The sequence below is a fragment of the Lonchura striata genome, chromosome 3 (genome assembly GCF_050655825.1).
Source record: "Lonchura striata isolate lonStrDom1 chromosome 3, ASM5065582v1, whole genome shotgun sequence".
Classification (NCBI taxonomy): Eukaryota; Metazoa; Chordata; class Aves; order Passeriformes; family Estrildidae; genus Lonchura; species Lonchura striata.
In genome coordinates this window covers 28,853,771-28,866,471 of record NC_140705.1, presented here as the reverse complement: position 1 = coordinate 28,866,471, position 12,701 = coordinate 28,853,771, and the positions used below count along the sequence as shown (strand labels likewise).

Genomic DNA, 12,701 nt, shown 5'->3' with positions numbered 1-12,701 from the left:
TGTTCATATCAGGGATATAAGTACTCTTGGAACTTGACTTGTAAAATTAGATATTTCCAAGTTGAATATTCATGTAATTCAAGTCTTCGTCAAACAAAAAAGTGAAGTCTTGTACTTCTGAAATGGCAGATGATAGCTTAAACTGATGTAATAACTAATAAAAATAAAAGTTAATGAATTATATATAACTGAGCATAATAAGAAGTTTTTTTTATGCCTAAATATTGTTGCATCTGTATGTGCAAATTTTAAACAAAGCTATTCTGTGATGGAAGTGTTGTCATTGTGTACTTTTTCCAACTGTGTGGCCATGGCACAAGAAAGCTGTTAAAACAAGGCCACAAAAACCATCAGATGTGGAACACCTCTCCTGTGAAGACAGTCTGAAAGAGCTGGGGTGGTTGTGCATGGAGAAGAGAAGGTACTGTGGAGGTGTTACAGCCTTTCTGTATAGTGACAGCTTATAAGAAAGATGTAGAAGCAATTTTGACCAGGGCCTGTAGATGCAGAAGAAGATGCAACAGCTTTAAATGGAGAGTGTAGAATTAGCTATAAAGAATAAGTTCGTGACATTGATGGTTCTCTGGAACAGGATTCCTAGAGGAGTTGTGGATGCCTATCACCAGAAGCATTCCAAGGTCAGGTTGAATGGAGCTTTGAGCAACCTGGTGTTCCTGCCTGTGTCAGGCTGGATGGACTAGGTGATCCCTTGAAGATCCCTTTCAACCCAGACCATTCTATGATTATCTTCAGAGACTCTTATAAAGATACTCCGGGAATTAGCAGAACCTCTATGGGAGCTGCCAAAACTACTTAATGTTCATTTGGGTCTAAAACCTTCCTTTTGTGAAACCGTTCTCTGCTTATTCCTGTTCGCCCAGTGGTTTTCATAGTTGGCAGTAGTCTAGTATGGAATTCTTTAGAAGTAGCATTTTTAACACTCTCCCTCTATTTGTGTCTTTGAGTGGTTGATTCTCATGTAGTTTTTTACAACATTTGATAATAATGCTTCTGTCCTTTTTTGCTAGGTTTGGGCTGATGCTAATGTTTCAAGACAAATAGAAGACACTGTACTTTATGGGTATTACAGTAAGTATTTTAGCTTTTTTTTTTTTCAAATAATAGGACTTTTAAGTGAAGTAATGAAGTTTTAGAGGTCATATTGGGTTATCCCTTTTTGGTTAAACATGAGTCTTAGTGCTCTTAAGAGAATATTTTTTCTCTTGTTCAAGAGTCCCCTAGTAATGCAAACATCCTGAAGGCAGTTCCTGAAAAGGCTAAGGTTTCTGTTGTATAATCTGTGGTTCACATATTTCCTGTGTGTGTATTTAGTGGTCCATTAAGGAAAAACGCATGGTTCTGCTGTAACCTTTGTAGCACCTAACATATGCAACAGTGTGAAACTTGTATATATATATGTATATTACACCATGTATAAAGTTAATGCAACAGTGAGTGCAACACTTTTAAGTGTTCAGATTCAGCATCTACTGTGTTCCAAGTAACAGTTACTGTGGAGGAGCATAAAGGAGTTGATTCAAAAGTAGTAATCCTGAATAGAACTAATATTTTAAAAAGTCACTGAAATAAAATAACTGTTCAGCAAACCTCTGTGTAGTCTTATATCAGTTTTTTAGTGGTCCTTATGAAACTTGTGAGAGGTTTTACTACTACTGAATATATGTAGTGAATATAAAAATGTGCTCAGCACAGTTTGGGTGAAATGTTTGTTTCAGTTAATAGTGCAAACTCAGAGGTGGTTGCCTGCTTTTGGCCACATTTCCAAAGACTTGAATTTTTTTCTTTTAGATTATTGTGGTTCTTTTGAAAATATTTTTTAGATCAGGAAATGATTTAAAATAGTGGACTTACTTTGTTAAATTACAGATTAATTATTGCATGCCAGTGATAGTGACAAACTAGAATTGGCTTGACTCCGCATAAAAATGAATAAAGTCAAAAGTAGTAAGAAGACTTCCATTTTTAAAAAGGAACTTTTAACACAGAGTCTTTACTTTATAATAGTGGAATTGATTCATATTTGATTTCTTTGTAGTTTGACAGTCTTATTTAACAGACCAAATATTTCACAGCTCATAAGGTGGAATAATCAAGTTCTTTTGTGGACTTTTGCTATAGATTTGTGAGACTGATGAATTTCTGTAAGGTGTTTTGGGCTAGCTGAATGTTTTGGTCAATCTTGAACTAATTTTTGAAAAATATTTAAACTTAAATTGGGAAAACCGCCTTTGTTTTAGGCCTTTCTGTACAGGTCTACTTGAAATACTGTAGGAAAATGTCTTATTTCATAGCATATCCTCCAGATGGTGGTAGAGATTTAAACATGGTTTTAAATTTTTTTCTCTTGTCATCTTGAGTAGATACACCTTTGCATAACTGGTTTTGTAACTAGAGCTGTGCTGAAGTGAACAACAACAGTAACTTGTTTTTCAGAAGTCTCCAAAAATCATATATAGAACACAATGCCTCTCCTACATCATCTAGTGCACTGCTGCTGTTGCAGCATAGTGACATAACTGCTGAGGAGAAAGTTCAGCAACTCTTCCATTGTAATATTATTCCACTTTTATTGCTGTCTTCCTAAGAAAATATTTGAATGTGGCTTTTTTTTTTTTTCAACAGACAGGATGAGCAGAAGTGAAGTACCTTCACTTCTGAATAGTACCCTTTTGTACTTAAGAGCATGAATACCCATATTTTCTTGTGTCTCCTGAAAATGGGGAGATACCTATATAGATCCTACTTGACTTGTGTAGGTGTACTGACAATTTATGGTATTAAGAATTGGTACACTTAGGTCATTGTCCTTCAATCCAGGTTACTTGTAATTATGGCAAGAATTTGGAGACTGGAATTTAACTGTTTTTAGAATATTAATAATTTTGCTACTTGCATTGCTTTCTACTGATAAAGCTGTAACTAAATATAGAAAAGCTTTTTTGCTTTTTTTCATAGTTGTTAGCCCCCATGAAAAGTGTTGTTTCTCATACCCACCTGGTTTCTTGGCTAGACTAATACAGAAATAGAACGAGTTTGTGTTGGTAGAATGGTAAATGAGGTACCTCTGTGTATCTTGAAGTGGGATTTTAGCAGCCTAAAAGTTTTTCTTAGGAAACAAGTCAAATAATGCTTTGAAGCCATAGTGGCTTAGTATGTTACTATTTCTAAGCCTAAATGTAATAGAACATGCCTCACAATACTTTAGTGATTGAACAATGATCAGTGGTTGGCAAATGCTCTAAATAAGCATGTCAGTTTGGAGGGAAAACTCTTTTCAGAAAGTGTTATAATTGAAAACTGTCCAACACAGTTTGCTTTGTATCTCAAAGAACGAGGTTGAAACAATTTACAGTAACCTGGAGGTGTTGTGTAGTTCTTTTAGTGAGTAAATACTACCTGTTGGAGCCACCTTGATGTTCAGTGTCCTTTGATGAAATTTTGTGTATCGTGAAAAGGGTATTATTGATAGATTCTAACCTTCTTGTGAGAGAGACCAAGATCTTGACCTACATGTGTTAGATGACTCCCAGCTACAGTGTGGCAAGGACTGTGTGCTAAATTTTATGGGGTCTCTTCATGTGTGCTTTGATTTATGCTGAGCTTTAGATTTTCCATTTCCTTTTTAAGTCAGCAAAAGTATAGTCATTCTTAGGTTGAAGTTTTTAGAGTAAGAATTTATCCAAAAGGGCAAGTGGTATTACTTGGATGATTTTTACATGGAGTTTTGTCTGCTTACTGCAAATGTTTGATAAGTCATTGACACCAAGTCATCAACGCAAGAATTTGGGCTTCTAGGAACTAAGTGTAAGTTAAATATGACTTCATGTTTTTATGGTCTAGTTCTAGAGGAAGCCCTTCTCAGTACTATGAGACATCTGTAGCTGTGCTTGACAAATACTGTGGAGTTGATCTACAGAAACACTTTCCTGATTAGAGTAATTTTTCTGGGAGCAATGTGCTAGAACATAAATTGAAAGTCACACATATTCGCAATAGTCAACTAGTATGACTACTGCTGTAGAATGTCTAGGAAGGCTTCTTTTTTGAGTTTGAGGTTTCAAGAGCACTGAATTTGCTCTTGGCAAATGAGAGAGTTCATGAACTGAGAACTTGTTTCTCTTCTTGCATTGCCATACTAACTCAAGCTAAACAGTAGATACCTTTAACACTTTGAAATATTTTTCCAAAGAATGAATTCTATTTACATATAATTCGTGATTCATATTTAGATTTTATGTGTTGATACTTTATTTGGCTTCTATAGCAACTTCAGGAAAAAAATACTGAGGTAGATTTCTTTGGGGCACGTGAGCACTATGAGGAGTGCACTAGCCAAGATAAGAGGTCACAAACTTAAGTTGGGAATGATTGTATTTATGGAAAGGCTTTAATGGCATATATATGTGTATATGGAAAGGTGTTGATTAGTCACGTAAAATGAGGCAAACATGAAGATTACAGGACTTATGTGGTCCTGAGTACTTTTATTAATTCCCTAAAGGTGCAATTTTGTTCCAACACAAGCAGTCTTGATTGTTTATCACTTCTGACATTTTGAACGCTTAATAAACTATTCCAGGATACTTTTCTTGCAGGTTGCAAATACTGTAACATGCTGCTTCAGTTTTTAATTGCCTAATGGACTTCTGCAATGTTCATCGTATAATATGGTGTACTAAAGGATTTCTACTAAATAATCATGTCCTAAAGCATGTTCAACTTAAAATATAGAGAGCTGAAGATTTAAACTTGAAATTCTCTACCTGAAATTGGTCTTTTCTTTTCATACCATTGGCTAGTCACTCCAATTGATTTTGGCCAGCTGTCTTAATGTCTTCAGAACTTGACAGTATTTGTTAAGACATGTTAAACCTTTTATTTTCTTATGATCACCTGTGCATCAAAGTGTCAGGATAGTAAGATTGTCTTGGTTTAGTAGCTATGTGGTTACATACCTTTTGCATTCTCCAATTAGTTCTTCTTTTAAAAAGGGACCATGAATTGATGATACTACATTGCTACAGCTTGTTTTGTTTTGTGAATTGAGGTCAATAACAACCATGTCTTTCACCCATGATGTACTTATTTTAAATAGGATAATCTGATACTGAGTCTAGTGATGAAAATAGCTTTAAATTAATTCCATTTGATATGCATTTTTTTGAGCAACATGCTATTGGGTGGCTTAGCTTGCTTTTATTCACTATGCTTTAAGGTAGTGTGCTAGTATTGTATATCACTTGCATACAGTTGATTACTTTTAGTCTTTTGTTATTGCTGAATTGAAGATGGAGCTGAAATCCTTAGTCTGAAAGGGTTCACTTTAAAATCCTTTGCAGTTCACAAAACAGTAATAGTTTGTATGTTAGCTGGTGAATCTTACTAAGTTTTCAATGCCTGAAATTAAGAGCTAGAATGAGAGGAAATGAATGTTTTATTATTTCCTTTGAATTACTGTGTAGTAAATGAATTGCCAATGTAACTGTCTTCATTTAATTCTTCCTCCTAGCTCTGTACTCGATCATTCTGTTCTGTGTCTTTCTGTGGATTCCCTTTGTCTATTTCTATTATGAGGAGAAGGAAGAAGATGATGGCAACACATGCTCAGTAAGTTTACTCTAGCAAATGCACCAAGCAATGAAATGACAAATTAATATAGCCAAAACATGAAACCAGAAATGTTTTTTTTTAACTTAGAAATGGCATTAACATTGTAATATATAAAGTCTATTACTATAGTTTCATAAAAATCCTGGAGCAGCTCTTAGTAAGACATAGTCTGACATCATCTAGTCTAAGCACAGAGGTCTCACATGAAATGAAACTTTAGTGAGATAAGTAATTAATGTCTGCATCTTCATGAAGTCTTTAAACTTTCTAAAAAAATCTTTTGAGGAAGATGTCATACACAGGAAGTTAAAACTTCTTATGGGAGACTCCATGGAATAAAAGCCATATATAGTGACAGCTTTTAAAGTAGAGAATAGGAAGATGGATCTGATTCTGAAATAGGTACTTAAATTTCGTGTCTTTCTACTTTAGTGTTTGCTTTTTTCTTGAAGTAGGCAGTAGTCATTTACCTGAAGCTAACAAAAACTTGTTTACAAGCCAGTGCATTACAAAAGTGTTTACTTTTGTAATACACTGGCTTGAGATCTTCCAAGGAATACAGTAACTGCATGCCAGTAAGGTGCTACATTTCAAATGAAAATACTTCTCTAAAGAAGCTTCTAATCAATTAATCATGATTGTTTTCCCTTCTGTTTAGTTGTAACCTTAACATAAGAAGACTTTTAATAATAGCCGTGATAGAAAGTATTAGTAGTATTTTCTTTGAGTGTATTTGCACTGAATATATGCAGGCTTCCAGCCACAGCTGCTCAAATGCATAGCTTATGATGAAAATAGAATTCTTTGTTGACAGTTCTCAAGCTATGGGATGCTTCAAGAATGTGTGCTTATAACTTAGATATCTAACTAGTCATGCTCATTATGGAGTTTTTTTTGTAGAATACCTGTTATGCTAAGTATAGTTCTTCATAGTTTGCACAAATCCCTTTTTATTAATTTTTTGTCAATGTATTATCTTTGTCTTTAATATTCAGCAGGTTAAAACTGCACTCAAATACACTCTGGGATTCATCACAATTTGTGCAGTTCTTCTGTTAATTGGGTAAGTATTTGTATTGAGCACCGTTCTATGCAAGATTTGTTTATCAGAGTTCTGTGTTTCTAAGAGGTAAATTATGATACGCTCGATCTGTATAATCAACATCAGCTTAATCACTAATAGGGTTTAAGTATCCTGAGAATTATATGCCTGAAAAGTAAGAGTTTTACTGGAAGATAAAATTCTTTCCTTAATTGTGGGGATGCTTATGCTTCCAAGCTGACTGAACCTGCAGTGTGAATTGGTATCAAGGATGTGGTGGCTTTGACACAACTACATTAATACTTCAGTGTACAACAGGTAGTAAAAAATTTGTCCTTATCTATGTTTATCAAATAGTTTTTTGCTTTTCTGAAGTCCTTTTCCTGAAATGGACATTGCAAAACAGCTTCTTAGGAAAATTATTTGATGTTATATGCTTATACTTTCCTGAACAGAAATGTTGTCTGAAGAATGTAAGTGTAGTGTGATGTTATATTTGACTTAATTGTGCCTTGTATGTATGCTTTTGCTGGCATCTGTTTAAAAGGAAAATGTTACTGAAGTGAGTAATCTGTTTGTAGCAAGTACTGTTGTTCTGAATCTCAAAGTAGTCAGAGAAAATGGATTTCAGATCACCATTAAGCATGACATGCACACCAGTACTGAATCTTTCTGATATGTTTCATAAACTTTTTAGCACTTTGACTGCAGCAATCAAGTTGGTAAAAATTGCAAAATGTGTGCTAAAATGATCCATATCAAAGTACTGGAGTGTGAAGTAGAAACTAAAGTGAAATTAACACTTCAGTTTTATACCATCTTACTGGAATAGTGTTTCAGTTTTGATAAAAGTTAAAAGGTATGCTTCTATCAAGTGTCTTGTCCTTTTAAATGAAAGTAAGGTATTTGCTCTTATAAGATATTGTAGGAGTTTATTACCTTAATCATTGTCTAGAAATATTACTAAAATTTATGGCAAAAGCTATTTCTGTCAGCTCACATTGTAGGTATAGATACATTTATCTATACAATACATATATAGAATACTATACAAAACACATCCAGTTTAGAAATCTTGATGGTGTCTCTAGTAAGTGTCAGCTGAATCCTCAGTAGGTGTAAGCATGTTCATTCCTCCCTCCCAGTATGTGTATTGCCCTTTTCAGTGAAACTGCAAGACTCCCTTCAAGGAGAAAAGGCTCTGTTTTAGAGGCAACTGAGGTGACTATGCTGAAGAAAAATGTGAATTCTATTTCCAGTATTGTTTTGTATAAATGAAATAGCATATATCTCAGTGTTTATGTGTATGATTTTTCTGAAGTTACTTCTCTTAGTCAGCTTTTTTCATAGCAGGGGCAGAGAGTGGCCACAGAAGTCCAGTGTGATCAGAAAGAGATAAACACATTGGAGCTGAAGTTTCTGAGTGGTTTGACTGAATGTGGTAGTGAAGACTAGTCTTGAAGTAGTAGAGGATTCTCACACTGGTGGTTAGGATCAGAGTAATGTTAAAATAGACTGGAATTTTATGTACTGGGTTTTACTCTAGGTGTCTAGGCTTAATGGACTAGAGTGCTTCTGCACACAGGTTGAGAGTGAGGAGGGGTAGGAATATTTCCTGGTGAGTGCCTAGTGAATAGTCTTTCTTCCTGTGCTTACCTCACTAGTGTCTCAGTCAGACAGCCTCCATTCTGATTGGTTTAGGAAGTAATCTGTATGATTAAAAGCGGTCAGTAAATAATTTATCATTAAATAGTTTTAAAGGTCTACATAAGCAAGTTTTTTGCCTCTTTCCTGGTCATCTGTCCTCAAATGAATTATAAAAGCTATATTAAACTCAGAGTTTGAGTGTCTTTTTCTTACTGGGATGTTGCCCTTCCTCCACTAGATATGGTTGTGCCTATTTTGGGAAACAAATCTGTTTTGTGCCACATAGTCTTGGAGGTTTTCCTGACTTGATAAAACAGCTCAGTGAGCAGGATGTTATTGTCCAAATTGTTATAAAGAGTAGTGTTTGTACCTCTTACTTTACTTGTCTGTTACAAAACAGTTGTCTGGCAAAACTGTGCATGTCTGAAATACTTAAATCCTCTGCACACAAATAACTTGATGCAGAGTACCATGAAAAGCAGAGTATAGGGCAAATTTATACTGGGATGCTCTGAACTAGTTTTTACTTATACTTTTCCCTTCCTATAAGTTAGGCACTTTCCCTCTATTCCTTCTAAGTGTCATGTGCTTGTCAAGGAGCTTGACATACTGCAATCTACATTAAGGAGCCCTGAAGCAGTCTAGTATGAAAAAAAGGCTGGGTTTCAGGGTAATTAACATTTGGTTCCAAAATGCATGCTTCTCTGGCTGTCAGTGTTTAGAATTAAACTGGGTACCTTAAATTTTCTAGAACTGTTAGCTCTTAAAAAGCTATGAATATATCTAATTATCCTATAAATAGTTATGCAAATTATATTACAGCAGAACTCACTTAAGGAAATGAGTCTAAATCTGGTATGTTGAAAAATAATTTCCTAAGGATGACAGTTAATGGCACTCTTGATTTAAGGATCAAACTTTATCCATCTACACTTGTGTATTAGCCCTGCTGAGAGTGAATAGTTTTAAACTGCTTGTCTTGCATGTACTTTTTGTTCTGCAGTCTAGATATTGATCTAGATTTTAATCATAATTTACCCAGGATGTGTTTTGAACAGCATAGCTATTTGCTTCTATTCTTAAAATTACCACAGTTAATAATTTGATTCGTGTCCAGAACTCCAAGTATCAGACATCAGAGCTGAGCTGTATTGTTTGCTAGCATTACCTGCATTTATAACTCCTGTGTTCCTTTCTGGGGCCTATGGAACTTGAGCAGGAGCAGAATCAGATGTCCATCTCCTTCAGTCAAAGTTTATCTGAGTACTAATTGAAGAGTATAATGTATTCAGTAGCCTCTGCTCTGATTAGTGTTCTTTGACATGCTGGTTGTAGGTAGGATTCTTTTTTTTTTTTCTGAGACTATTTTCTCAGGGGAAAAAGAAAGGAAGCAAGTTATAAATATCCTAAAATGTTCTTCTATCTTGTTTGTTCCCTGTGTGTGGTCCACAAATAGCAAATCTGTAGTTGTGCAAAAATAAAAAGGACTTGAGCTATATTCTGTCTCCTTAAACCATTTTTAGCAAATAAACCTGCAGTTACTTCTTTTTATCATTTGTAAGTAGAAATGTTGCCTAACTTGATTTTAATACTGTGTCTTCATTTTGTCTGGATGCTGTTGTACAGAAAGAATTACTACTAGAGGCATAAATCCTAAGTCAACAACCATGTCAGCTTAAGCAAATGCTAGCCCTCAGTCTGCCTCTTGCACAGTCAAGACATTATCATTAGAAATTCAAATAATGACTTAAAATGTTGATTTTTTTTTTTTTTTTGGCAGAGTATCAGTTTGGTTTTGATGTGATGATTATATGTGCACACAGTTGGTTTAGCCTTAACCTTTGAAACAAAATAATATACTTTGGACTTTGAGACTGCTCCTGGAATATATGTATTTGTTTGGGACTTCAAGCAGGGGTCTAATTATGTGGTACTAATTATATCAATTTGTCATACAAGTCCAAATGATACTTGTGAACATTCTTTATGGAATTAAGTTTGAGTTCTTTCATTGTTTGCCTAAAATGTTTCTCTTAAAATCTGTCTTCCCTGTGACTTGTAGACATTCTATTTCATGTCTCAAAGCTACGGTTTCAGTGTTTTTTTGGTATGGAGGCACTGCTTTTCCAGCTATTACAAATTCAGCTGTTTTGTCCGTACAGGTGGTAAAGAGTTATTCTTATGATTTGACTTTAGATGGTGACCCCGACAACAAGAAGCTTTCAGCTAGGGGACTGTTTTACCTGACATCATTCTCTGAGCATTCTTTTCTAGTGTGCTTATTGGAAGAACAAAAAAATCTTAATGAACTTCTCTGGATCTCAGTTCTCTGGGCCAACTACAGAACAAAGACTGGAATGGAGAAGATGTGTTTAGTTGTAATAATGAAAGATAAACAGTTCCCTTTATATTGCAATGCTTGTTTGAGAAATCATTAATTCTTTTATTTTGTCTTTCAGAAGTGTGTATTTATACAAGAATTTGTCTCAATTGCTGCTTAAAGTTTATTTGCTCCTCTGTATATGAGTCAAATCAGGATAGTAAATCATATTAATGTCTTTTAATTATATTTGAGTGTGGAGTCCTCGTGTCTTTTAGGATGGACAAATAGAAAATCACTTTTTCATTGACCTCAGACCTGACTGTACACACACATGCATGTACTCTGCTGATCTAAGTGCAGCATTTGAAGATAATGTGAACAAAATGAAACACTTCCTTTTCTTCAGGAATGAATGGGTTTCTATTTTCTTAATTTGGAAGTAGAATTCTTCTTATTTTTCACCAATTAGGGTAAGAAAGATATTTTTTCTGTATTACAGTGCTTTTGTTCCTTTGGATATTCCCAACAAGAAGAATTCCACAGAGTGGGAAAAAGTGAAGCTCCTGTTTGAAGAATTTGGAAGTAGTCGTAAGTTTGAGATTTGTTCTGAGCTTTGCACTACTAACCTCTGCCACTCATTCATTGACTGAGCAAGATAATTAACTTCCTTGGTGGGAGTTTTCTAATTTTTCTCTGACTGCTTACCTACAGTAAGTCTATACAATAAGACTTCTTGTTCAGAGAAAAACAAAAATTAGGACTATTGTGAAAGCAGATACTGCCAGCATATCTCTCTGTACTTTAAATACAAGTCCCCATTTGACAGCAGGTACTCCAGTGTTATGTCTCCTGACATTTATGGTGGGGAGAGGAGGATGCTTTCTTCCATAGTCTTCACTTAACTCAGCTCTTAAGTGCTGCTTGGAAGCTGAAGTCACTGACTTTCAGGGTATGGTGAGTGTGTATCATGTTGTGACAGTCTTCAATCATTTACCTGATGAAATGCAGTACTGCTGTTCACTGTAAAAATGAGATGAGTGGTTCTGTCTATTTAGACTGGAAAGTCCTGTGGGTGTTACAACTTCTTCCCTTTGCTCTTACAGTACTGACCTCTTCTAAAATTGTTGTTTGCATTTGTTGTATTTTAGGGCTGTAAAGAGCTGTTGAGAATGCCAAACTGTGGAATAGTATTTAACGCTTAGGTGATGTAGCTCATGTGCTTAGCTCAGGGTATGTTTTAAGGGTAAAGGTGTTAAGGAAGTGTTTTACAGGTGAGCTAAGACAAACTTGATGTCACTTTTGAAATGTATTCAAAAAAGGGTAACTAAAAGTTGTTTGACAAACATTCATCCCAATGCATAAGTACTCCATTACTTTGTTTCTTTCTTGATGTGCATTAGAGTATTGGCTTCTGTGTGAATGTTTTAGGATATAATCATACAAGCCTTTAGTCATATTCTGCATTATTCTAGGAATAATGTACTGAGTAAAAGTTCCCTGCAATGACATATACCATACACTAACAGAGCTGGCTAATCCCTTCAGGGCCCATCAACTTTATATGTACAGTCTTGCTAGTAAAAACCTAAGGCAAAGAAGGCATTCAGTAGCTCTAACTTGTCATGGAAAAGTCCTGTCTCACCAGGTCCCCTGATCCACTCATCAACAATCCCTTATTTTGCCTCTTCTTCCTTTTGACACTTAAATACTCAAAGCCCTTCTTGTTTGCTTTGATGTCCTTGCAGGGTCTTTAATCATAATATGCTCTGTGCTGTAATCTGTGCTTGTAGGTGTAGGAGATGAGGAGGACAAATCCATAGTTTATTGAATGTTGTGGCTATCTGCTTGTTGGTGTTTCTCTTGCTTTGCAAAGATTATAACAGCTCAGGAAAAATTGCTGCTTAAAGTGTTTATACAGGTTGTGATAACGGTTGAGCTGAGGTGTAAACTAATTTTTCTAGGTGACTTTGATATGAGTGTAACAAAGTATTGGGCTCTATCTTGGCTATGAAATACAGTATAGTCTATGGTTATTTCTAGGAAAGTAAACTGATTAAG

The 12,701-nt window shown here is 35.1% G+C and overlaps 1 protein-coding gene across 3 annotated transcripts in view; it reads left to right on the top strand.

Moving 5' to 3' along the window:
- LMBRD1 (LMBR1 domain containing 1) overlaps positions 1-12,701 on the top strand; it is a 66,079-nt gene that overhangs the window by 7,669 nt on the left and 45,709 nt on the right. For 2 of the 3 annotated variants that reach the window (XM_021530149.3, XM_085576386.1), the window contains exons 3-6: positions 1,029-1,089; positions 5,531-5,628; positions 6,627-6,694; positions 11,143-11,231. In XM_021530149.3, coding sequence (XP_021385824.3) covers positions 1,029-1,089; positions 5,531-5,628; positions 6,627-6,694; positions 11,143-11,231 — 316 coding nt within the window. The remainder of the gene's footprint in view (positions 1-1,028; positions 1,090-5,530; positions 5,629-6,626; positions 6,695-11,142; positions 11,232-12,701) is intronic. The other variant, XM_021530150.3, reaches the window with a different exon arrangement.